Source organism: Microplitis mediator, chromosome 6, assembly GCF_029852145.1.
Source record: "Microplitis mediator isolate UGA2020A chromosome 6, iyMicMedi2.1, whole genome shotgun sequence".
Classification (NCBI taxonomy): Eukaryota; Metazoa; Arthropoda; class Insecta; order Hymenoptera; family Braconidae; genus Microplitis; species Microplitis mediator.
Window position 1 is genome coordinate 17353026 of NC_079974.1, and position 23212 is coordinate 17376237.

Consider the following 23212-nt stretch of genomic DNA (forward strand, 5'->3'; position numbering starts at 1 on the left):
ATTCAAAAAACTAGTGGGTAAAGTTACAGTCACGTGATAATAATTTTCAATCGTGTTGGCAGTTTCGTTGCTGGCCATCAATATAATTCATGTCATCATAAGTAGTTTTAATTTAAATCACAATCGTGCAGTTACTGCACTGAATTGACATAAAATAATGTCACCGCAATTTAAATTTATTATTTATAAATTAATATTATTATTAATATCAAAAAATTGTTTATCTGAAGAAATTTTAGGCTGTGGCGGTTTCATAAAAAGTCATACAAACATCGACTACTCAAAAGTACAGGTTAAATTGTAAGTAAAAACTTTATTTAATTATTAAAAATAGGTTATAACTCATCATACATAAATTAAAATACATATATCACATATATAATGTAATTAATATTAAAAATTAAAATTAAATTTAATTTAAATTATGCAGATTTACTAAATCAGGAAGTTTAAAAGATTACACAGAAGCTGCTCCTAATTCAGGATATTATTTTTTGCCTTTATATGACAATGATAAAGGTGAATATATATTAAAGGTAAATATTATATATTATATTTAATATATCATAAATACGGCCAGGATTTTTGCGTTAATTTAAAAATGATTAATAATTAGTGGTGTAAAATTTTTTATATTACGGAGAAAATATTGGGCGTATTAAAAAAAGTTTCAAACAAAAGTTTTAGGAAATTTAATTTTCTAAAAAAAACGTCTCTTATAATTTTTTGATATGATTAATAAGAAAGCCGTAATTTCAAAATTAAGATTTTCATAATTCCCCAAATTTTAAATCATTCATTATTTATCTTAATTTTTGAATTACGGTGAAAATATTGATCGTATAAAAAAATTATAAGAGACATTTTTTTTAGAAAATTAAATTTCCTACAACTTTTGTTCGAAAACTTTTTTACTAAGACCGATATTTTCCCCGTAATATCAAAAATTTGAACTATTAATTTAAAAAATAAGGAAAAAATCTTGTCCCTAATTATAAATTATAATTACTAATATAAATATAAATATAATAAAATAGGTTGAGCCTCCAAGAGGTTGGAGTTTCGAGCCAACAGAAGTAAACCTAGTAGTTGATGGTGTCAATGATTTATGTAGTCAAGGTAAAGACATTAATTTTAAATTCAATGGGTTCGGTATCACCGGAAAAGTAATAAGTCATGGATCAAATGATGGACCAAGTGGTGTCACTGTATCGCTTTACAAAAGTAATAACCGTGATGTCGTCGAACGAGTGACGACGACATCACAAGCTGGTATATTTTCATTTACGCCAATTCAACCGGGTAAATATATTTTGGTGGCTTCTCATTCCCACTGGACATTCGAAAAAAATACTGTCGAAGTAACTGTCAGAGAGGGAAATACTGAATTACCAGATAACAGTTTGATAATATTTGGATATGAAGTAAGCGGACGCATAACGAGTGAACCCGAAAATGAACCAGTCGTCGATGTTTCAATTTTGTTATTTGGTAATGGTAAAATTAAAAACTGTAAGACACCAGTGATGAGTAAAGATGGTAATGATAATAACAAAGCTTTGTGTCAAGTAAAGTCTGATAAAAATGGTAAATTTATTTTTTCATCAGTATCAAATGGTGATTATATATTTGTACCATATTTTGATGATTTCCAAACTAAGTTTGATGTTGAACCAACTAAAATTGAATTTAAAATAAATCATAATGACTTAATTGTATCACAAACATTTAAAGTAACAGGTTTTACAGTCACTGGACACGTGATGATGGCTAAAAAAGTACCATTACCAAATGCTAAAGTATTTTTATCGGGTAAAGAAGTCGCTAAAACAAATTCAAATGGAGGGTATACTATTGATAAAATGAAACCTGGTCAGTATACATTAAAAGTAGAAGCCAGTGATGTTCAGTTTGATGAGCAAACTGTTAAAATATCACCAAGTGATCATAATTTACCGGATATTCTTCCTTCATCTTACAAAGTATGCGGTTCTGTAACACTTTCGACAAAGGGAACTCTGCATCACCGTAAAATAATTATTGAAAATGCTGTAAAAACATTTAAACGTGAAATAGAAACTGATCCACAGACTGGACAGTATTGTTTGTACCTCGCACCAGATAAATATCAAGTGAGTGTTGTAGTGACCGCTGAAGAAAAAGCTAAAGGTCTACAATTTTTCCCGGTACAGCAAAGCATCGAAGTATCAAGTAAACCAATCAGTAGCATTAATTTCTTACAATTAAAAGCAACACTTGTAGGATCCGTTGAGTGTTTAAAAAATTCCGACTGTAATAAAGCGTCAATAACTTTAAAAGTACTTGATGGTGTCACTGTTCAAACCATTCCAATTAAAAATGGACGCTATGAATTTACAGAAATATTACCAGGTCACTACGAAGTTTTAATTGATACAGATGTTTTCTGTTGGGAAATTCCAAGTCATAGAATTTCCGTAACATCAGAACGCGCTGAAATTCCTGTTTTTAAACAAACTGGATTCTCTGTTACATTTATTTCATCCCATGATTCAGCTGTTGAGTTTATTGATCCCGTCAAAGGAAAAAAAGTTGCTCTGACATTACCACTTGGTAGTACAAGACATTGTGTATCCAGTCCTGGTGAATATAAATTTATTCCAAAGAGTTGTCATATTTATGCTAAGGATTCATACACTTGGGATACTAAAACTCAGTCTCCAATAATATTGTCATCAACGGAGCATAGACATCGTGGAAAAATATTAAGCAAAGCAGGTGTGGAAAATGTCAAAGTTAAAATTGAATCTGGCGGTGAGTCGACAACTATCGGACCGCTAAAATATACAAAAACAGGCGACAGTTATCGTTATAATTTTGAGTTTAATGCGAATACAGACACTACTTATGTCATCACACCGATATCAGACATTCTTTTATTCAATCCATCATCTTTAAAAGTTATTGGAAGCAACGATTGCAATAATGAAGTCGCGACATTAATTGGAGATCTAGGAAAAATAGTCAGTGGAAAAATATCTCCAGCTCTTGAAGGAGTTACTATTCAGATTTATGGCAAAGATAAAAGTTCACCAGTCCATACTCTGGTAACACAGAAAGACGGAGCTTATCGTATCGGACCACTTGATGGGACAATTGAATACACGGTTACTGCTGAGAAAGTTGGATACGCTATCAGCGGACCCGATGCCAATGGAGTGTTTGCGGCTCACAAATTAGCTGAAATAATTGTCGAAGTAACGGATCAAGCTGATGATACTCCTCTGCAAGGTGTTCTTTTATCTTTGTCTGGCGGGCAGAGTTACCGTAAGAACAGCATAACTTCTGAACAAGGACAGCTGTCATTCAATTCTTTATCACCAGGAGAATATTATTTGCGGCCAATGATGAAAGAATACCGATTTGATCCACCGTTCAAGATGATCTCCGTAGCAGAAGGTGCGACCCTTCGCATAAAATTGTCTGGTAATCGCGTAGCATTCAGTGCTTACGGTGTAGTAACTTCTCTCAATGGTGAAGCTGAATCTGGTTTGATTGTCGAAGCTCAGGGTCAAGGAGAATGTTCTAATCTCCAAGAAGAAGCAACTACCGAAGAGACTGGAAACTTTAGAATACGAGGATTGCAACCAACGTGCATGTATATTATTCGTTTGAAATCAAGTATTGAAGCTAACGCTCATATTCAACGAGTGTCGCCTAGTTCGATTGCTGTACAAGCGACTGAAGATATTACCAAACTTCGTTTCATTGCTTTTCATCCAATATCGCGTACTGACGTATCCGTACGCGTTTTTTCAGATCCAGAACACTATCGTACACTAAAAGTTAAGCTATGCCGTGAAGATCAACCTGATTCCCCAATCCATACCGCTAAAATAGATCCACAGCAGTCGAGTAAATTTACAGCCCACAGTAATCCAGGATTTTTAATCCATTTACCGTCACTTCAATCAAATGGACGCAAGTACTTTGTCCAATTGGACACTTCGTTGTCTTCAGCGATGTATAAATACAATATAATTCCAAATTATTTCGAAGCCAACACATCATTTAAGGCTATTACGTTAAATTTCAATGCGGAACGTAAAGTTGATCAAAGTGAAATGAATCAATCGTCATTACTTGCTCTGCCTTTTATAATGATGATTGCGTTAGGATTTTTAAATCGTGATAAATTATGGAGTTGGTTAAATTCAGCTGTTGAACAGTGGTCAAAACCAACTCCTGTATCAAGAGTATCGCAGCCTGTTGCTCCAATAGATCCACGTGCTGACGATATTATTGTCGAACAAATAATGAATATTAATAAACGTAAAACAAAACCGCGTAAAACGTAAATTTTATTATTCATTAACTAATAATTAATATATATTATAAATAGCTCAATTATTAATAAACACTTTTTGATTTAATTTCTACTGCCACGTATTTGAAATTTATGTAAAATAAGTATTTGTTTTGATTTTCTGATTAATTATCTATCAAAGAGTTTTATTTAATTGAGTTATAAAACTATTTTAAAGACTTTATATATTAATTAAGGCCATTCTCGGACAGTGTTTCCCACTTTTTGAAAAAATTTTCAATGAGTTTCAACTGTCATAGCGTATCAAAATTTTATCAATTAATTTTAAAAAAATTGAAGCATTAATTGATTGAAAAAAGAACAGTTCCGCTGAGATATAGATTAAAAAAAAAAAAATTACTTACAGTTGATATCGATTGGGAGTTAAACAAAATTTATTAAATAAATTTCAGAAAAATCTTCACGTCAATTTTATAATTCGAATTTTTAAATTTTGTGTACTAAAATTTATTCAACAAATTTCGTTTAACTCTCAATTGATAACAACTGTAAGTAATTCAACAGCTCTAAAGCACATATACATACCACACTTTGCAAAATACCAACATACCAACAAGTCAAGTGTTTGAAAAACGAAAGCAAAATATTTACAAGACATTTTAAATAATAAACAAAAAATATAAGCAACAGTAAGTGGCATGTGGCCCTATCGGGACGATAGCCAAAAAGGGACCAAAAAAACAAACTGTAAGTAATTTTTTTTTAAATCTATATCTCGGCAAAATCACGACTACGTTGTCCCTTTTTCAATTGATGCTTAAAATTTTTTTTAAATAATTGGTAACATTTTGATACTCTTATGACAGTTGAAAGTCATTGAAAATTTTTTCAAAAAATCGGAGATACTGTCCGAGAATGGCCTTAAATAAAATAAAACTACTGTGTGTTGTTGAAGTACATGATTGCAATGATGTATTTCGTGAAAGAATGTTTCATGTATGATGAAAATATTTAGATAAATTGTAAATAAATAATAAAATTAATTTACAACATAAAATAATTATTTATTTTGTTATTTTTCAATAATCTAGTACATGAGTAATTAAATTTATATTTCAATCCTACACACAAGCCATTAGTCGATTTTATTTATATACTTTTGAGTAGACGGTTTATGGAATTCATAGGATGAAGTATTTCTCAGGGTTTGATTTGTACATACATTTTGTAACTTCAAATGCTAAATCGCAGAGATCTCCTTCTTTTCCCTCTGTTAAATAAATATTTCATTTTAGTTTTTTTTTTTTCTTTAATGAACTTATCAGTTAATTAGTTAATAAATTTGGTAATACAAACTTGTGTCACGGCATTCCTTGACCGCTTTTATTGCATCTTCTTTCATTGATGGTGGAGATAATGCTAAAAGTGCTTCGAAATTAATTCCGTTTTTGGTTACTAATCTAAATTGATCGAAAATACATTTCAAGTAGCATTTTAATTGAGGGTCATCAGTGAATTCACCGACTGCAGCTTTGTTTACTAAATCTGTTTGAATGAATATGTTTAGAAATTATAATAATTAATATTTAGGTATTAAAAAATACGTGCCTTCACTTGTAAGTCCTGATTCTTTTACACATGCTGCACGAATTGTTGGTTGAACATCTTTGAATTCTTCTGGAACTGGCTGAAATTATAATAAAATATTGAATTGACTAATTCTATATATTTTAAAGAATGAAGAAAATTTTGTCCAAGATATTTCTCTATAATAAGATCAAGTAAACTGATCAAATTTAGTACTATTTAGATTGGAAAGGTCTCGAATTAACGCATTTTCATTGTTTCATTTTTTTTACACGGAGAAAAAAAATACTTTTTGTAAAAATAATATGTTTTCGAGTAATAAGTCGATATTAATTATTGCATTATTAATTTCATATCCAGCGCGAAGAATAATTTTTTCGACTGAAGGAAATCAAAATTTATTTACACTACTGCAAAAAAAAAGATCAAAATATCTTGAAATGAACTTGGGTTTCTTCGATTAAGAAAATTATTTTCAATGAAATCCCGGGTCAAAATATCTAGCCTCAATTCAGCCTCACTGAGTAAAAAAAGCATTTTGAGCATCAAATGATGTTCAAAAAGGATTTATGAGCCTCAGATAATGCTCAAAGAGCCTCAAATGGTGACCAAAGAGCCTCAAATAATACTAATCGAATTCAAATTACATAGTTGAGTAGTAGGTTCATTTGAGGCTCATCAAGGCTTCTTGAGGATCTTTGAGAATTTTGAGGCTCATTGAGGCTTTTTGAACATTATTTGAGTCTCAAAATGCTTTATTTACTCAGTGAGGCTGGATTGAGGCTTACTTCGGTTCGGTGAGGCTAGATTGAGGCTAGATATTTTGACCCGGGTAATCTTCAAATTTTTGTACCAAAAATATATTAGTAGATTGAAAATTGTTAATATCATAATTTCTTGTGGAAAGAAAATACAATCATTCGAAAAGTTTTTTATTTCCTTGGTGTAGGGTAAGAGCACCAGTACCCAGCCCCTAACCAGTAGCCAGCCGGTCATATACTTTAACATTGGCTCAAAATATATATAGATATAATTTAACATGGGGTGGCTGGCAACTGGTTTGGGGCTGGGTACTGGTGCTCTTACCCTATAATAATTGTTAATTTGATATTTTGTTTCCAAATAGATAAAAATAATTCCGTGTAAAAAAAAGTTCAAAAAACGTTTCACGTAGGGAATTTATAAATTCCAGACAATTTGAAACTTAGAAAAATTTCAAACTATACATACATGTTGATTTAGTACTTTTGAATATTTAAAAAAAAAAAATTTTAACGGTGATAAGGTTCATTTTAACGTTTTTTAATTTTTTGTAAATCGTTAACAAAAAAAAACAAGAGAAAAATAACATTTTGAGACTTAGCGTTGAAAAGTTGAAAAAAGAAATCGACTACTAAAAAGTACTATACTGACTCATATTTCTAGTTACTAATTTTTGAAAGTATCAAAAAATTTTGACTCAAAATTCAAAATTATCTTAAATTCAAAAGTTTCTCTTGCGAAACAGTTTTTAAACTTTTTTTCAAACTAAATTTTTACTATGCATGAAAAGACGATGATTGTTTGTATTTTTTGTCATGTTCAAAAATTATCAGCATCAAAATTTTTGAATATTTTCAAATTAAATATTAAATTTATTTCTATCAATCAAAGACATTATTTCTTTGGCAAATCTTAAAAATTTTGTCAATTGTTTCGAATCTTTACCATTGTTGAAATATTTTAGACAGCAGTATAAAAATTTGAACGGAGAATATTTATCACATTAATTTTTAATGATAATAAAAATTCAAAAATATATCAATGAGTAAATAATTCAGTAAACAATTATATATGACATATCAAAAAAATTAAGTAATCACGTAAAGACAACGAGTTACTAGTTCAGTAAATAAATAAATTATTATTATAAAGAAAGTAATTAATTTATTACTTACACCAGATTGAACGTAAGCAATTAAAACTAGAACAACGACAAAGCTTAACAAAAATTTAGCCATTTTCAGTTGATAAAAAATATGATTAAGGCACAAGGTTTAGTTAGTAACGTTCTGTCAGACTGATTAATTTTTCCGTGAGTTCACGTAATTTATATAAGATACACGACACACCGATTATCCTGTAAGCTTCTGTATGATCAATTAAAGATCAGCAGGTCATGATAGAGAAAAAAAGTATTTATTCTTCGAACTTTGGATTCATCGTGATAAAATTAGTTTTTTTTACTCATTCATAACATAAAATTATACAGGTTGTTTCTTTCCATAAATGAAACAAACATTAAACTTTTTATTACTCATTAAAATGATTACAATTGATACAATTTTTTCTGCCCTCCGACCAAAAAGTGGCAACTTTCGGGCCGCTGCCCTGAACGAAGTTGCAACTTTCCGGCTCCGTCGAGCAGAAAAATAGTATACGCACCTTGGCCAGTAAAAAAGAAAGCCTCAGACCACATGTTTGTCAGCCTCGGCTAACAATTATATGTGATCTGAGACTTTTCTTATTTTACTGGCCTAGGTATGTAATATACTATTAATTATAAAATCTCATTAAGTTTATCATTAAGCCAACGCTGAGGATTAATAATATATTGTTTTGTTAAATCGGTTTATAGATCATTACTTTCATTAGCATAAATTAACTTATTCTTGATAAAGAAAAATATTTCCGTGTTATTCAATTATCATAAAAAAATCTCTGATCTAATGATTGATTTACATATATTATTCAATAGCTGGACGAAAAAAAATCTAATCACGTTTATTTACTTCAAGTAAAACAACTATAGTTGCACAATATTCTTCTTGTTATTACCGCAAATTTAATCGATTGCTCTGTAAACATGAATTAGTGAAAAAAAGTGAATATTCACTAATTCCAAGTGCAAACCAAACCACTAATTTCAAAAAGTGGTTCGGTTGGCACTCAGAATTGGTGAATATTCACTTATTTCACTTATTCATGTTTAGATAGTGAGTTTTAATATTGTTTTGTTTTATTTAGGTAGGTACACGGAGCGAAATTTATGGTAACAATTACAATATATTATAAGAATGGTTCCCATAATGCATGGTAACCGTTTTTTTTTAAATGTTGATTATAGGAACGGCACCCATATATTGTAGTTATCATTACTATAATATTATAGTAATCGTTACCATAATATTACGGTTACCGTTACCATATAATATGGTTACCATTACCATAATGTTATAGTAATCGTTACCATAATATTATGGTCACCATTACCATAATGTTATAGTAACTATTACCATAATATTATAGGAACCATTACTATAACATTATGGTGACCATTACCATAATATCCCATACGAAAAAAATATATATCCGGATATATCCGGGCAAATCTGCATATATGAGACATATATGTATATATATGTTGCATATATACGATATCTTCCAGATTTGCCCGGATATATATTTTTTTTGTATGGGTATTATAGGAACCATTACAATATATATGGTAACCAAGACCATAATATATAGTAACCGACACCATAATATATGGTAACCATTACCATAATATTATAGTAACCATTACCATAATATTATTGTAATGTTTACCATAGTATAATGGGAACGATTACCATAATATTATGGTAATCATTGCCATAATTATTTCACATACGATATGGGAACTGTTACCATAATAATGGGCATTGTTCCCATACTTATGGGAACTTTTCCCAGAAAGTATGAGCCTATATTCCATAATTCCAAGTAATCATTACCATGACAGTATAGGATGATATTTCATAAACGTACTAGAAACGGTTACCATAAATTTCTCTCCGTGTAATAATTTTATTATTCATAATTATATATAATTCTCTTCTTCAATCATTACAAAATTTAAAATAAGTAATAAGTCTGTAAAAAAAAATAACAAAATGTTAATTACCTAAATTATTTCAATTGATTAATTATTTAACAAATGATTTTAGTCCAAACCTTTAGTGATACTTTTGCATAAAAATACTCTGTGTTGTTGAAGTATATAATTGCAATAGTGTATTTTGTGGAAGAATGTTTCATGTATGATGGAAATATTTAGATAAATTTTAAATAAATAATAAAATTAATTTACAACATAAAATAATTATATATTTCATTATTTTTCAATAATCTAGTACATGAGTAATTAAATTTATATTTCAATCCTACATACAAGCCATTAGTCGATTTCATTTATATACTTTTCAGTAGACGGATTAAATTATAGGATGAAGTAGGTCTCAGGGTTTGAATTGTACAAACATTTCGTAACTTCAAATGATAAATCGCAGAGATCTCCTTCTTTTCCCTCTGTTAAATAAATATTTCATTTTAGTTTTTTTTTCTTAAATAAACTTATCAGTTAACTAGTTAATAAATTTGGTAATACGAACTTGTGTCACGGCATTCCTTGACCATTTTTATTGCATTTTCTTTCATTGATGGTGGAGATAATGCTAACATTGCGTCGAAATTAATTCCGCGTTTGCTTACTAATCTAAATTGATCGAAAATACATTTCAAGTAGCATTTTAATTGAGGGTCATCAGTGAATTCACCGACTGCAGCTTTGTTTACTAAATCTGTTTGAATGAATATGTTTAGAAATTATAACAATTAATATTTAGGTATTAAAAAATACGTGCCTTCACTTGTAAGTCCTGATTCTTTTACACATGCTGCACGAATTGTTGGTTGAACATCTTTGAATTCTTCTGGAACTGGCTGAAATTATAATAAAATATTGAATTAACTAATTCTATATATTTTAAAGAATGAAGAAAATTTTATCCAAGCTATTTCTCTATAATAAGATCAAGTAAACTGATCAAATTTAGTACTATTTAGATTGGAAAGGTCTCAAATTAACGCATTTTCATTGTTTCATTTTTTTTACACGGAGAAAAAAAATACCTTTTGTAAAAACACTATCTTTTCGCGTAATAAGTCGATATAAATTATTGCATTATTAATTTCATATCTAGTGCGAAGAATCATTTTTTCGACAGAAGAAAATCAAAATTTATTTATACTACTACAAAAAAATGGAGATGAAAATATCTTGAAAAAAACTAATTAAAGTATTTCGAATGAAATCGTCACCTTTGTGCACTAAAAATATATTAGATTTAAAGTTTTTAATATAATATTTTTTGTGATGAGAGTATACGTTGATTCGAAAAGATTTTTTTTTTCTCTCAGTGTATTATAACTCTTAATTTAATATGTTGTTTTCTTAATAGTTACACTATAAAAATTTTTCGGAGTGAACATGGATTCCATCTGAAGTGAATGCGAAGCGAATTACTATTTATTTATTCAACCCTAATTGGTTGAACATTTCCCTATTCAAAAATTTCCATAGAAACCACTCAACTACGAAAAAAACCACATAGAATCCTGTATTGATTTCTATGCGGTTTTTGTCACATTTGAATGAATTCTATGGGAATTTTTGGATAGGGTTGTAACCAAATATTCTACTGTAAACAGCCTAAATGTCTTCGAATTTGATGAAAATGTTTATTGAAAAAGGGATTTTCGGGGCTGGCAACGAGTCTATCGCATAGTTAGAAGTCCAAAGAACACCTACGAATTTATTCAGATTGTTCCTTAGAGAATAACATAGCTAAATAAGCGGCGGCCGCTAATGACCCATGTTTAACGTTTACGGGTGCTGAAAACAGCGACATCGGATTAGGGTTAATCCCCTTAGAGTGAGATTCACTCCGAAGGGGAGTTTGTTTTAGTATTGAAACTCCGGTTCAGAATGAAGGTAACTCCCAAAGGGAGTTTATTTTAATATTACAACTTTAAATCGGAGTAAGTGCAGGTTTAAATATACAGCTGTCCAATTTCAAAACACAGTAACTGACAAAAATGAAATTTTTGAAATATGTATTGAATCATGTTTAAAAGACTCCACTGGAACAAAAAATACTAAAAAATCGATTTTAAAAAATTTTTCCCTTACTGTGTTATGAAATTACTCCGCTGAAAAAACAAACTCCTTATTTACTTTGTATGCAGAGTGATTTTTGTTAAAACTCCGGAACTTGAAGTGACAAAGTGAATTCGGATTGAAATAAAATCCGTATCCACTTCGAATTCATTTTCGATTGTTACAGTGTATAAATAATTCCGTGAAAAAAAAAGTTCACAAAATTTTCCGAGTAAGGAACTTATGAATTTCAAACAATTTGAAACTTTGAAAAATTTCAAACTACAAATTCTTGTTGATTTAGTACTTTTGGTAAATGTTTTTTAAAAATGTTAAGGCTCATTTTAACATTTTATAATTTTTTGTAAAACATTAAGAAAAAAACAAAAAAAAACAAGGAAAAAATAACATTTTGAGAACAAGCTTTGAAGAGTTAAAAAAAATTGTTTACTAAACAGTACTATACTGACTAATATTTCTAGTTATTGATTTTTGAAAGTTTCAAAAAATTTTACTCAAAGTTAAAAATTATCTCAAATTTGGAAGTTTCTCTTGCGGAACAGTGTTAGAACTTTTTTTTCTCACCAAATTCTTAAATTTTGCTCGAAAACACGACGATTGTGTTTATTTTTTGTCATATTCCAAAAATATTAACATCAAATTTTTTGAATATTTTCAAATTTAAAATTAAATTTGTTTCTATCAATCGAAGACATCATTTCTTTGGCAAATCTTAAAAATTTTGTCAGCTGTTTCGAATCTTTACCATTATTGAGATATTTTAGACAGCAGTATGTAAATTTGTGTGAAGAATATTTGTCACATTAATTTTTGATGATAATAAAAATTCAAAAATATATCAATGAGTAAATAATTCTATAGACAATTATATTTGACACATTAAAAGAATTAAGTAATCACGTAAAGACAACGAGTTACTAGTTTAGTAAATAAATAAATTATTGTTATAAAGAAAGTAATTAATTTATTACTTACACCAGATTGAACGTAAGCAATTAAAACTAGAACACCAACAAAGCTTAACAAAAATTTAGTCATCTTGGGGTAATAAAAAAAATTATTAAAACACAAGTTGTAGTTAGTAGTGTACCGTCAGACTGATTAATTTTTCCGTGCGTTTACGCATTTTATAAGGTGTACACGACACCGATTATCCTGTAAGCTTCTGTACGATCATCTAGAGATCAGCAGGTCATGATAGAAAAAAAAATAATTTATTCTTCGAACTTTGGATTCATCGTGATAAAATTAATTTGTTTTTACTCATTCATAACATAAAATAATACAGGTTTTTTTTCTATAAATTAAACACCCATTAAAATTTTTATTACTCATTAAAATAATTACAATTGATACAATTATTACTTGTTTTGATTCTATAAAACGTATTTAATTATAAAATCACATTAAAGTTATCATTAACACAACGCTGAAGATTAATAATATTTTTTTTATTATATTGCTTTATAAATCATTATTTTTATTAGCATAAATTAACTTATCCTTAATAAAGAAAAATATTTTCGTATTATTCAATTACAATAAAAAAAAACTCTAGAAATGATTAATTCGTATATTATTCAATAGCAGTATGAAAAAAAATCTAATCACGTTTATTTACTCCAAGTAAAACAATTATAGTTGCACAATATTCTTCCTGTTATTAAACCGCAAATTTAATCGATTGAGTTTCAATATTATTGTTTTATTTAGATAAAAATTTAATTATTCATAATTATATAATTCTCTTCTTCAGTAATTACAGAATTTAAAATAAGTAATACGTCTGGAAAAAAATAACAAGATGTTAAATGCGTAAATTATTTCAATTGATTCATTATTTAATAAATGATTTTAGTCCAAACCTTTGGTGATACTTCCGCATAACACATATTAAATGTAAATGCGTATTGACAATTATCTCCATTCGCTAATAACAATAAAGAAAATAATTTAATAAGTAGTAGTAATGATGGTGATAAATAAATATTAAAATTATAGTGTAAAAAATATAAGCGATTACCTAAATATTCACCGATACTCTTGCATTCGCGAATAGCTTTTTGAACTTCAACTCTGTAGGCTGGTATTCTTTGAAAAAATGTCAACATTCCGTTTAGACTTAATTCGCCTTTTTCATCGATTAATCCAAATTGTTCCCAAAGACAGTACATGTAACACTTTAAAAATATTTATTTACTTAAATAAATTCAATGAATTTAATATTTATTTTTTTCAATTTTAAAAGTTAGGGGAGAGGGTGGCAAAGTGGGCCCCTTAAGGAAAATAATTATGTTATCATTAATTTTTTTTACGCGTTTACTTCTTTTTAGACCCTTGATCCTTATTTTCACTTCATTATGCTGCGTGCATTAAAATTAAAAAATCGAAAACTAGGGGCAAAGTGGGCCCTCCAAAAAATTTCGGATTTGATATTTTTTATTCTATACACGTGTGATAATTGCAAATTACTATAAAACAATTGTATTTTAATAATGTAAAAGTCATTTTAATAGTCTGCTGCGATACAACTTTAAAACGTAATTTTACTATCTTTAACTTTCTTAATAAATTATGTTTAATGAACAGTTTTGATGGTCTACTTTAGCCCTCATTACATAAGAAATTTCAATAAATTTATTATCCGTCCGAATTTATTGACGTATAGAAAATTTTGAGGGGCGCACTTTGCCCCAATATTTTTTGAAGTTTTAAAAATTTTAAGGGGTCTACTCTGCCCCCTGCTCCCCTACAAGTGTTTTTTACTTTTTTAATTTTTATCACTAAATTCTGATTAAATTTTAGGTATAAATAAAGGGCGTCGAAACTTTTAGTGTTTTTTAAAAAATTTACTCAATTTATTTTATAGCACTAAGATGAAAAAGACCAAAAATAGGTCGACTGCCCAATTTCAAAAGCCAGTAAGACAAATTTTTCCAAATCGATTTTTTAGTATTTTTAGTACCAGTGGAGTCTTGTGAATACCCTGGTGAAAATTTTTCTGACTTTTGTCCGAAAAAGTCTTTAGAACTCTAGAACTGAGTTTTTCAGACAGAAGTCCGAAAAATTTTCACCAGGGTATGCAGGGAAAAAAATAAATAGGTGCTGCAACAGGACGCAGTCCTGTGGGAGCAACAGGACAAAATCCTGTTGCAGCAACAGGATTTTCATGTTGCAGCAACAGGACACATCCTGAGGGAGCAACAGAATTTTTCCTCCCACAGGACTGCGTCTTGTTGCAGCGCCTATTTATTTTTTTCCGTGTGATTCAATTTATATTTCAAAAATTTTATTTTTGTCAGTTACTGTGTTTTGAAATTGGGCAGCTGATGTGTTGTTTGTTTATTAATTTATAACGCTAAGTTTCATTAGTTTTAATCTAATATCATGAGGTCTCTACAAAAACCAAAATAATTTAAAAAACGCGCCTTAATTCATTAATATCACTCTATAACCAAGTGTGTTACAAGTGTATTATTTCAACACATATTAAATGTGTTCTATATTTAAGGCCATAAGCGAAACTATAGTTTTTTGTAGTCATTTAAAACACGTTTCACGATGTATTTAATATCTATAGATTGCTTATGGCGTTTCAATGTTATTTGGGAAGTGTGTTAATTTTGACTACACACTTGGTTTTAGAGTGTATTCATACATTTATGGACCTGAATTTTTAATTACATGCATTTATTTTTGTCAAAAATAATTTTTTTTTTAAATATTTTTTCGAAGAAATTTTTAGCTTAAATTTTTTTCATGTGACTTTTGATTACAGAAGAATATAAACCATCGAATCTAATGTGATTTTTTTTTTCTCAATAAATTGTGATTATTTTAGTGTACATTATATTTTTTTCGCTTTAGTATTTAATAACGCGAGACAAAATTATCCTAAAAAAATTAAAAAAAAAAAGTAATGCTCTGAAGGATGGAGTCTTTTTTAACATCGATTTAAAATTTACCGATAGTTTGGATTTACAAATAAACTAAAAACATTTCAAGCAAAAAACATAAAATTAAAAAAAATTTTTTTGCTAATTTAATACAATTTTACTTCAGACTGTAACTTTTTTTTTTTTTTTTCTAAGCAGATAAATAAAATCATAAAATAATACGACTGTGTAGATAATTTACTTTTAATTGACGAGACTCTGGCCACTGTCCATTCCGTACAGCTTCAATGTCCGCTAGAAAAAATGACAATAAGTGTAATAAAAAAAAAAAAAATAGGTATCAATAGTAATCAAGTAGTTAAATGTAAATAAAATAATTACCAGTAGCCACGCCTGTTTGTCTTTGACATGCATTAACTCCACTCGCCGCAAATCCTATCACATCATCAGACACGAAACTGGGTCGCGTCTGCAAAAATTTTCCAACATGAATCATTTATTTAAAAATCTTATGACTTTATAATAACAAGTAAACAAAAAACGTATCAGTAATACTAGTAATTATAACACTTGTCACTATTTAAATGGCTACATTAATTCTTTGAAATAATTTAATCTTACAAAAAATTGTTTTTTATATTTTTTATCTCCAATAAAAACCTACCCCGCAAAAAACTGATGGAATAAAAATACAAATCCCTAACAAAATATTCTTCATTATTATATAATTATTTTAATTTCCGATTAATTAATTTTTTTGCGATTGCAATTTATTATTAAGTATTTTATTAATTTTTTAATTAATTAATATATCGATTTATATCCATATAAATATACATATACATATATACGTAGAGATAAAAAAAAGTAAACTTTAAAATTCAAGAGCAAACAAAAAGATCCGACTTGACCCCTCGCTAAGTTAGGAGTGACGACAGTTCGTCAGTTGTTGCTAAACGTTTCTGCATGGCCTATATTTGTACAAAAGTATCACCAATCTCATCAAGGGTGAGATCAGTCGACTGATCAGTATACACCATCATCATCATTATCGTCATCATTCAGATGAGTGAAATTAAATTACCAATTCAAAAGGCATAATCAAAAACACAATAATTCGCATTCACTGATGGATATAATTTATTTAATTTAAAAATAAATATGTTGTTTATATGTTTAGTACAATGAAGAAAGTAATTGTGATTCCAACATACAAATTATTAGTACGAGGTAGTAAAAAGAAATAGGAATTATATAGGCCAAACATGGCTCTATTATCTAAACATACATCGTTGAGTACTATACCGAGCATTGACGTTCACAGATTTTATCATATCAACGGATATTAGTACTTTAGAGTACATGTATGTATATACTGGACCCCTCGTTTATTTCATCACCTCTTTAACACTTATTATTATTATTGAATCATCTTGCTGTTTCTCTTTAATAAAATATATATTACACGTCTTTTACGTCTTTCTTTTTATACTCGAAACTCATTTATTTTAATTAAATATTAAATATTAAAAAAAAAAAAAAATCCAACAACTTCCCGCTGTTTTCGAGCTCCTGGAGCTCGAAAAAATTAGTGTGAATACATTTTCGAGCTCGAAAATACTCTTGCATGTGATTGTTTTTTTATGAGCTTTTCAAACTCAACCAAGTTACAATTTATGTTAAAGTTTGAAAATTTATGAATCGAAAATCATTAACAAACAAGCGTTTTTTCAATTTTTATTCCCAATTATATTCAATGAAATAAATGTATTCAGGCAGAAATTAATGTAAGTGATCAAAATTAAGATTTACATGAGTTTTGACTCAGATTGGAGCGCTAATATATAAGAAATCTAAAAAAAATCTGAAGTCCGCCTGACCCTGCACGCCAGCCCCAAAACTTCCAGCTGTTTTCGAGCTCAGGGAGCTTGTAAACATTATTACTTGTAAATTTTTAAACTCTTCGAGCTCAAAAATTTGTTGGGCCGGTAAAACATACCTTCACTGAAAAATTATAATTTTTGTCCGACTATATCGTTGGATGGAATGAACCGATTTAAACGTTCTTGGTGGCAATCGAAAAGGCTCAACAAGACTTAAAACTGATTATATTTTGAGGCGAATCGGGCAAGTGGTTTATAAGTTATACGCATTATATGACGATTTATCCGGGAAAAGTAACATAAAATGTTATTTTTCAAACATTTCGACGCCGATATCTTCTGAACTAATCGACCGATTTTGACGTTCGATGTGGCAATCGACGCGTTTTATTATGTTCTAGAGCCGATAAGATGTTTAAATTGATCAGATGAGTCACTTCAAAGCTAATTAAAAAAAACCTTTTTTTAGAATTTCTTTCTCGATCGATATCTCTCGAACGAATGAACCGGTTGAGGCGGCAATCGACGCGTTGTATCTAGAGCTGATTAGATTTTGAAGTTGATAGTTCGTCGTTTCTGAGAAATTAAACAGAAACTGAAAAAAAATTTTTTTTTTCGTAATTCTAAAATATCTTTGAATTAAATCCCCTGGTTAAGAATTCCGATTGAAACCCGATTGAGTATAATCGGAATGAATCGGTTTCAATCGGAAAAAGTGCATAAAAAAAGATATTATTTTCCGATTGGAACCGATTCATCCCAATAAAAATTTTGAATGAGATTCAATAGGTTTCAATCGGAAATTAATATATTTTTCGGAAATTGCCGATTCACTCCAATATGATTCAATCGGAAATTTCCTATCAAATCCTATTGAAGTGAATCGGATTTTTCAACCAGGGTCGGTTCACTTCAAAAGTTATTAAAATTTTACTCACACACACGTACATACACTCGGACATCATCTTGAAATTAGTCAGAATAGCTTCCTAGAACCTCGAAACGTCAAGATCTGTTAGAAATTCAATTTTCGATAATCGGAGTGAAAACAATAACTTTCCAAATTTTCACAAATTTTAAATTTTCATGGCGGGAAGTTATAAAAATGTTTAAATGTATACAACATACTTTTAAAAATTTTTCTTCGCACATTTTAATTATATCCGATCTGTTTATAAAATAAAAATTTCTGATGTCTGTTATATTTTTAGTATAAAAAAATAAAATATTTTATTGTATAAAATTATAATTAAAAAAAGAAAAAAGTTTATAACTTATCAATGAATTTTAAAAAATTTAATGATATATATTATTATAAAATAATTTACAACAATAAATATATTCGCTGGTGGGAATAGTTTCGACAGACTGTACATAAAATCAAAAAGTTTGTACATACAGTGAACTGAACTGAAATTGACGTCGTAATTTTATCGAAAAAACCAAAGCCATTTTATAAAAACGTAAATAATTTAAAGAATTTTAATAAATTTTATTAAATCATTAATTTATATCTTATGTAAATTAAAAATAAATCCAATGTTACAATAAAATAATAGTTGGTTGAAAAATAAATCTTGAGCGCAAACGGTCAAAATTATTTCCACAGACTGTACAGCTGGAGTTGTATTGACTGCTGGAAAAGGTTTTCTCTTTGGCTGCCTTAAATAATACAACAAAATATATCCGTGTTGTACAATCCAGCTTTTTTATTTGCATACCAAGTGGTTATTCATATTAAAAGTTTGAAACAATTAAATGTGACAACTAGATTTTAAAATTTGCCTTAAGTGAACAATAAAAAAGTGCCTCGGAACAATTTTTTATTGTAATTAAAAAAATGCTAATGATCAAAAGCGACATAGTCAAATATATATAAGAGTGTCTTGATATGATTATCCATCAATTATGATTCATAATAATTAATTAATGTTAATTAATTAGTAATTAATAATGTCGAGTGCTTGAAGATTTTTAAATGGATCTTTAATAACAATACTCAATAATTGGTTTTGTTTTTTTAACCTGAAAAAAAGACATTTAAATGACAGTTTGGCCGCCATATTGTCCTCTGTCACGTGATTTTTAATGAATTTAAGCGCGAAAATTTGAAAATTAATTTTTTTTAAACTGATTTTCAACGTAATTGTTGCAACAATGGGTAAAACAAGAGGTGTACATGAAACAACACCAGAATTAAGAAATCGTATGGTTGGAATGTATGAAGCTGGTCTAGGATTACGTGAAATTGCAGCAGCTGTTAATTGTTCTGTAAGAATTTATGATAGTAAAGTTAGCAGACATTTGAAATTAAAATAAATTTTTTTTAACAGATAAATAATGAATAAAAAATTTTTCTCAAAAATTGCACATGTCGGAAATTTCATAAACTATACGTGCAATTTTTCAAAATATTTATTTTTTTGTTAAACAAAATCCGAAAATTTCTAAATGTCTACTAACTTTATTGTCATTAAGAATTTTCTTATTTATTAATGATACTGAAGTTAGCAGACAATGAACAATTTTTGAATTTTTTTTTCCACAATTTGATTAAAAAAAAAAAAAAAAAATGCACTTGTAGAAAATTTAAAAAACTTTAGGTGCAATTTTTTAAATATTTTTTTTTATAATCTGTCATTTTTACAAAAATTCAAAAATTATCAGACAGCGGCAAACTTCAGGTGTCATTATTTATTATGATCCTGAAGTATGAGTTTAAATGTTGCAGACATCAGACAAATTTAAAATTATTAATAAATAGAGTGAATAATTAAAAAAATAATATTTATAAAAAATGCACTTATAAATTTTTAAATTATTTAAATTCGCATTTCTTTTTAATTTTATTTTATTAATTATTTCCTCTATTTATTTATAATTTTAAATTCGTCTGATGTCTGCTACATTCACACTCGTTCCTGAAGTTAGTAGACAATTAAAAATTTTTTGATTTTTTTTTCAATAGATCAATTGCAAAAAAAAAAAAAATAATAATTTGCACATGTAGAAAATTACAAAAACTATAAGTGCAATTTTTTAAAATAATGTTTTTTTATAATTTATTGTTTGTAAAAAAAATCCCAAAATTATAGACGTTGGTTAACTTCAGTATCATTATTTATTAATAATTTATTTTGTTTATTGATGTGAAATATTTATTTTTATTTACTAATGATTTTTTTTTGTAGCAACGAACAGTTAAGAGATGGTTGAATCGTTTCGATAAAGAAGGAACAGTAGAAACTAGAGAAAGATGTGGTAGAAAAAGAGCGACAACTACTGAACAAGATGCCGCTATTATAAGATTAGCTACACAAACACCAATAACAGCAGCAAAAGCCGTTCTTCCAGCATTAGGACTTACTTGTTCGGTGGATACGATAAGAGAGAGGTTACACAAAGCTGGAATTCATAACTGGAGTCCATCGAGAAAACATATTCAGAAGATTCCCCTCGGGTTTGCTTTTATTTATAAAAGTTTTTGTTATTTATTTTTTTATTTTGCTTATCATTAATTGTTTAATTATTAAAATAGTGATGCTGATGGAGCTGCTATTCAGCAGGCAGTGTGGCGACCAACTGGTACTTTGTTGGGTAAAAAAAAAAGTCAGAAATTTGATGACAGCACAAATAAATCTGGTGCTGTTATAAAGAAAAAAATTTTAAGAAGAAAAATAAAATCGAAAAATAATGATATCGATACTGAAACTTCAGCAGAAGTATCAAAACAGCAGCAAAGTGAACAGACGCAACAGCTGCAGCAAGATCAGTTGAATCCATCATTCAATTTTGAGCCAGATAATCTTAATCAAGTGCAACAACCATCTCAAAGTGATGAAAATGCCCAAATGCAAGGATCTTCACTGATGAGCAGCCAACCAGAGTTCAGTAATGCCCTTAGTCTAGTAGTGTCATCTCAATCAATTTATCAGCACCATTCTGGTGTAGACGTCACCCAAAACTGGCCATTAGATTTAGGACAAAGTTCTCATCATTACCCTCAAAGTCAGACCCAAACTATGACACTGCATCAATCGTCTTCCCAGCAACATCTTCAAGAGCTTCATACGCCGCAAGAGCAGGAGCAACGAGCTGCCGAGGCTCAGAATGTACATGATCAGCATATGCAAGATCATAATCATTCTATTCAGCAACTGAATCATCACCAACAACAGCATCATCATCATCACCATCCTTTCGATCAACCACAGCATCAATTAGAACAAATCCAGCCTCAATTACAACAGCTTCAAACCAGAGAACCTAGTAAAGTAGTACGGTCTAACAGCTGTTCAAATTCTAGCAATGACAATAGTTCTGACAATGACAATGACAATGACTTGAATAAAGACAGCTCGAAAGAATGTGATGATAACTACGATCGCAGGCGGTCGAGAAAAAAAAAAGGAGGGAAAGCTAAAGGAACTCTTGAAACTTCAGTGGAAATTAGAAACAGAATGATTGGAATGTCTGAAGCTGGATTGTCGACACTCTCAATTGCCCTGGCAATAAATAGATCCGAGAGAACTGTCAAGAGGTGGCTTGAGCGTTGGAATAAAGAGGGAAACGTGCAGACAAAAGAGCGAAAAGGTCGTAGAAGAATAACGACCAAAGAACAAGATGCAGCAATAGTTGCCATGGCTACACAGAATCCACTGACTGCAGCCAAACATGTGGCTCCAGCACTTGGTTTAAATTGCAGTGTTGATACTATACGTGAGAGATTACATAAAGCTGGAATTCACAGTTGGAAACTTGGTAAAAAACAGGGTGAAGGTAATGCCGTGCACACGGTCCATCTCTGGCAACCCAGCGGTAATCGACCTAATAAACCAAAAATAATAAATAATGATAATAATAATAAAAAAAAGAAAACGCCAGATAAAAAAGTAAATAGTGGGTCTAATAATGTTAAGCGTACGACAAATAACAATAATAATAATACTAATAATAACAAAAAGAAGAAGACTGATGAAGCACCAAAAAATTTAACGCCAGCATCGGGCAGCATTATCTGTAACACAGAACAAAATTCAATTCCGCAGTATCATGACAATAGTGGTGGCATTACTTATCCCTCAGCACCGAGTATGATGCAACCAGTTCATATTCCCCAAGCTCAATCGTTAGTACCTCAACCACCACCACCACAGCCACAACCTGTTCCTGCTCCACTTGTTTCTATTCCTCCTCCTCCTCTTCCGCCTCCTCCTTCTTCTGCTATACCACAAGCAACATCTGTTCCACATTCGATGCAACCACTGGGTCCTATTATGCAACGACCTGATTGCCGTATGATTTCATCAATTCCTACACAAAATTCCGCCATCATTGGCTACTCTTCCTGCATGGTTGGTAATAACAATCACATGGATCATCAGCCCGATCCACTTAACTATGAGCCATTTATTTGGACATTTTAATACTATTATTATTATTTTTTATTTATTTTATTTTTAATGATCTCGAATTTTGTTTTTTTATTCATAGAATAATATTGAATATTATTATGATTATTGTTATCAAACCTTCACTTGGAATTTGAAGTAAAATATTT

The 23212-nt window shown here is 29.4% G+C and overlaps 5 protein-coding genes across 5 annotated transcripts; 2 read left to right on the plus strand and 3 right to left on the minus strand.

Annotated features, from left to right (window-relative positions):
* The first annotated feature begins 57 nt into the window (after positions 1-57).
* Positions 58-5838, plus strand: LOC130669250 (BOS complex subunit NOMO3). Its single transcript, XM_057472019.1, has 3 exons — positions 58-300; positions 431-536; positions 1038-5838. Exons 1-3 carry the CDS (start codon positions 158-160, stop codon positions 4335-4337), a joined length of 3549 nt encoding a protein of 1182 aa, XP_057328002.1. The 5' UTR covers positions 58-157; the 3' UTR covers positions 4338-5838.
* Positions 5350-7991, minus strand: LOC130669253 (general odorant-binding protein 56d-like). Its single transcript, XM_057472022.1, has 4 exons — positions 7831-7991; positions 5915-5993; positions 5663-5851; positions 5350-5576 (listed from the first exon to the last, which is right to left on the minus strand). The coding sequence occupies exons 1-4, from the start codon at positions 7891-7893 to the stop codon at positions 5488-5490; spliced, it is 420 nt and encodes a 139-aa protein (XP_057328005.1). The 5' UTR covers positions 7894-7991; the 3' UTR covers positions 5350-5487.
* Positions 7992-9999: 2008 nt separating this feature from the next.
* Positions 10000-13008, minus strand: LOC130669252 (general odorant-binding protein 69a-like). The gene is made up of 4 exons (XM_057472021.1): positions 12849-13008; positions 10558-10636; positions 10306-10494; positions 10000-10222 (listed from the first exon to the last, which is right to left on the minus strand). The coding sequence occupies exons 1-4, from the start codon at positions 12909-12911 to the stop codon at positions 10134-10136; spliced, it is 420 nt and encodes a 139-aa protein (XP_057328004.1). The 5' UTR covers positions 12912-13008; the 3' UTR covers positions 10000-10133.
* Positions 13009-13192: 184 nt separating this feature from the next.
* On the minus strand, positions 13193-16718 carry LOC130669251 (pheromone-binding protein-related protein 6-like). Its single transcript, XM_057472020.1, has 6 exons — positions 16434-16718; positions 16151-16238; positions 16011-16063; positions 13897-14053; positions 13739-13803; positions 13193-13659 (listed from the first exon to the last, which is right to left on the minus strand). Exons 1-6 carry the CDS (start codon positions 16485-16487, stop codon positions 13642-13644), a joined length of 435 nt encoding a protein of 144 aa, XP_057328003.1. The 5' UTR covers positions 16488-16718; the 3' UTR covers positions 13193-13641.
* Positions 16719-19170: 2452 nt separating this feature from the next.
* On the plus strand, positions 19171-23208 carry LOC130669518 (ras guanine nucleotide exchange factor P-like). Its single transcript, XM_057472471.1, has 3 exons — positions 19171-19923; positions 20844-21112; positions 21191-23208. Exons 1-3 carry the CDS (start codon positions 19810-19812, stop codon positions 23076-23078), a joined length of 2271 nt encoding a protein of 756 aa, XP_057328454.1. The 5' UTR covers positions 19171-19809; the 3' UTR covers positions 23079-23208.
* The last annotated feature ends 4 nt before the right edge of the window (positions 23209-23212 follow it).

Excerpts from the sequence above, each read along its gene's own strand:
- LOC130669250 (XM_057472019.1), top strand. The coding sequence starts at position 158 with ATGTCACCGCAATTTAAATTTATTATTTATAAATTAATATTATTATTA. Across the intron at positions 301-430 it reads TCAAAAGTACAGGTTAAATT|ATTTACTAAATCAGGAAGTT; the intron begins GTAAGTAAAAAC and ends TAAATTATGCAG. Across the intron at positions 537-1,037 it reads AAGGTGAATATATATTAAAG|GTTGAGCCTCCAAGAGGTTG; the intron begins GTAAATATTATA and ends ATAATAAAATAG.
- LOC130669252 (XM_057472021.1), bottom strand. The coding sequence starts at position 12,911 with ATGACTAAATTTTTGTTAAGCTTTGTTGGTGTTCTAGTTTTAATTGCT. Across the intron at positions 10,495-10,557 it reads ATCAGGACTTACAAGTGAAG|ATTTAGTAAACAAAGCTGCA; the intron begins GCACGTATTTTT and ends TCATTCAAACAG. Across the intron at positions 10,223-10,305 it reads CAAGGAATGCCGTGACACAA|AGGGAAAAGAAGGAGATCTC; the intron begins GTTCGTATTACC and ends TTTATTTAACAG.
- LOC130669253 (XM_057472022.1), bottom strand. The coding sequence starts at position 7,893 with ATGGCTAAATTTTTGTTAAGCTTTGTCGTTGTTCTAGTTTTAATTGCT. Across the intron at positions 5,852-5,914 it reads ATCAGGACTTACAAGTGAAG|ATTTAGTAAACAAAGCTGCA; the intron begins GCACGTATTTTT and ends TCATTCAAACAG. Across the intron at positions 5,577-5,662 it reads CAAGGAATGCCGTGACACAA|AGGGAAAAGAAGGAGATCTC; the intron begins GTTTGTATTACC and ends TTTATTTAACAG.
- LOC130669518 (XM_057472471.1), top strand. The coding sequence starts at position 19,810 with ATGGGTAAAACAAGAGGTGTACATGAAACAACACCAGAATTAAGAAAT. Across the intron at positions 19,924-20,843 it reads CAGCAGCTGTTAATTGTTCT|CAACGAACAGTTAAGAGATG; the intron begins GTAAGAATTTAT and ends TTTTTTTTGTAG. Across the intron at positions 21,113-21,190 it reads ATTCAGAAGATTCCCCTCGG|TGATGCTGATGGAGCTGCTA; the intron begins GTTTGCTTTTAT and ends TTATTAAAATAG.
- LOC130669251 (XM_057472020.1), bottom strand. The coding sequence starts at position 16,487 with ATGAAGAATATTTTGTTAGGGATTTGTATTTTTATTCCATCAGTTTTT. Across the intron at positions 16,064-16,150 it reads ACAAACAGGCGTGGCTACTG|CGGACATTGAAGCTGTACGG; the intron begins GTAATTATTTTA and ends CATTTTTTCTAG. Across the intron at positions 14,054-16,010 it reads CAGAGTCTCGTCAATTAAAA|TGTTACATGTACTGTCTTTG; the intron begins GTAAATTATCTA and ends ATATTTTTAAAG.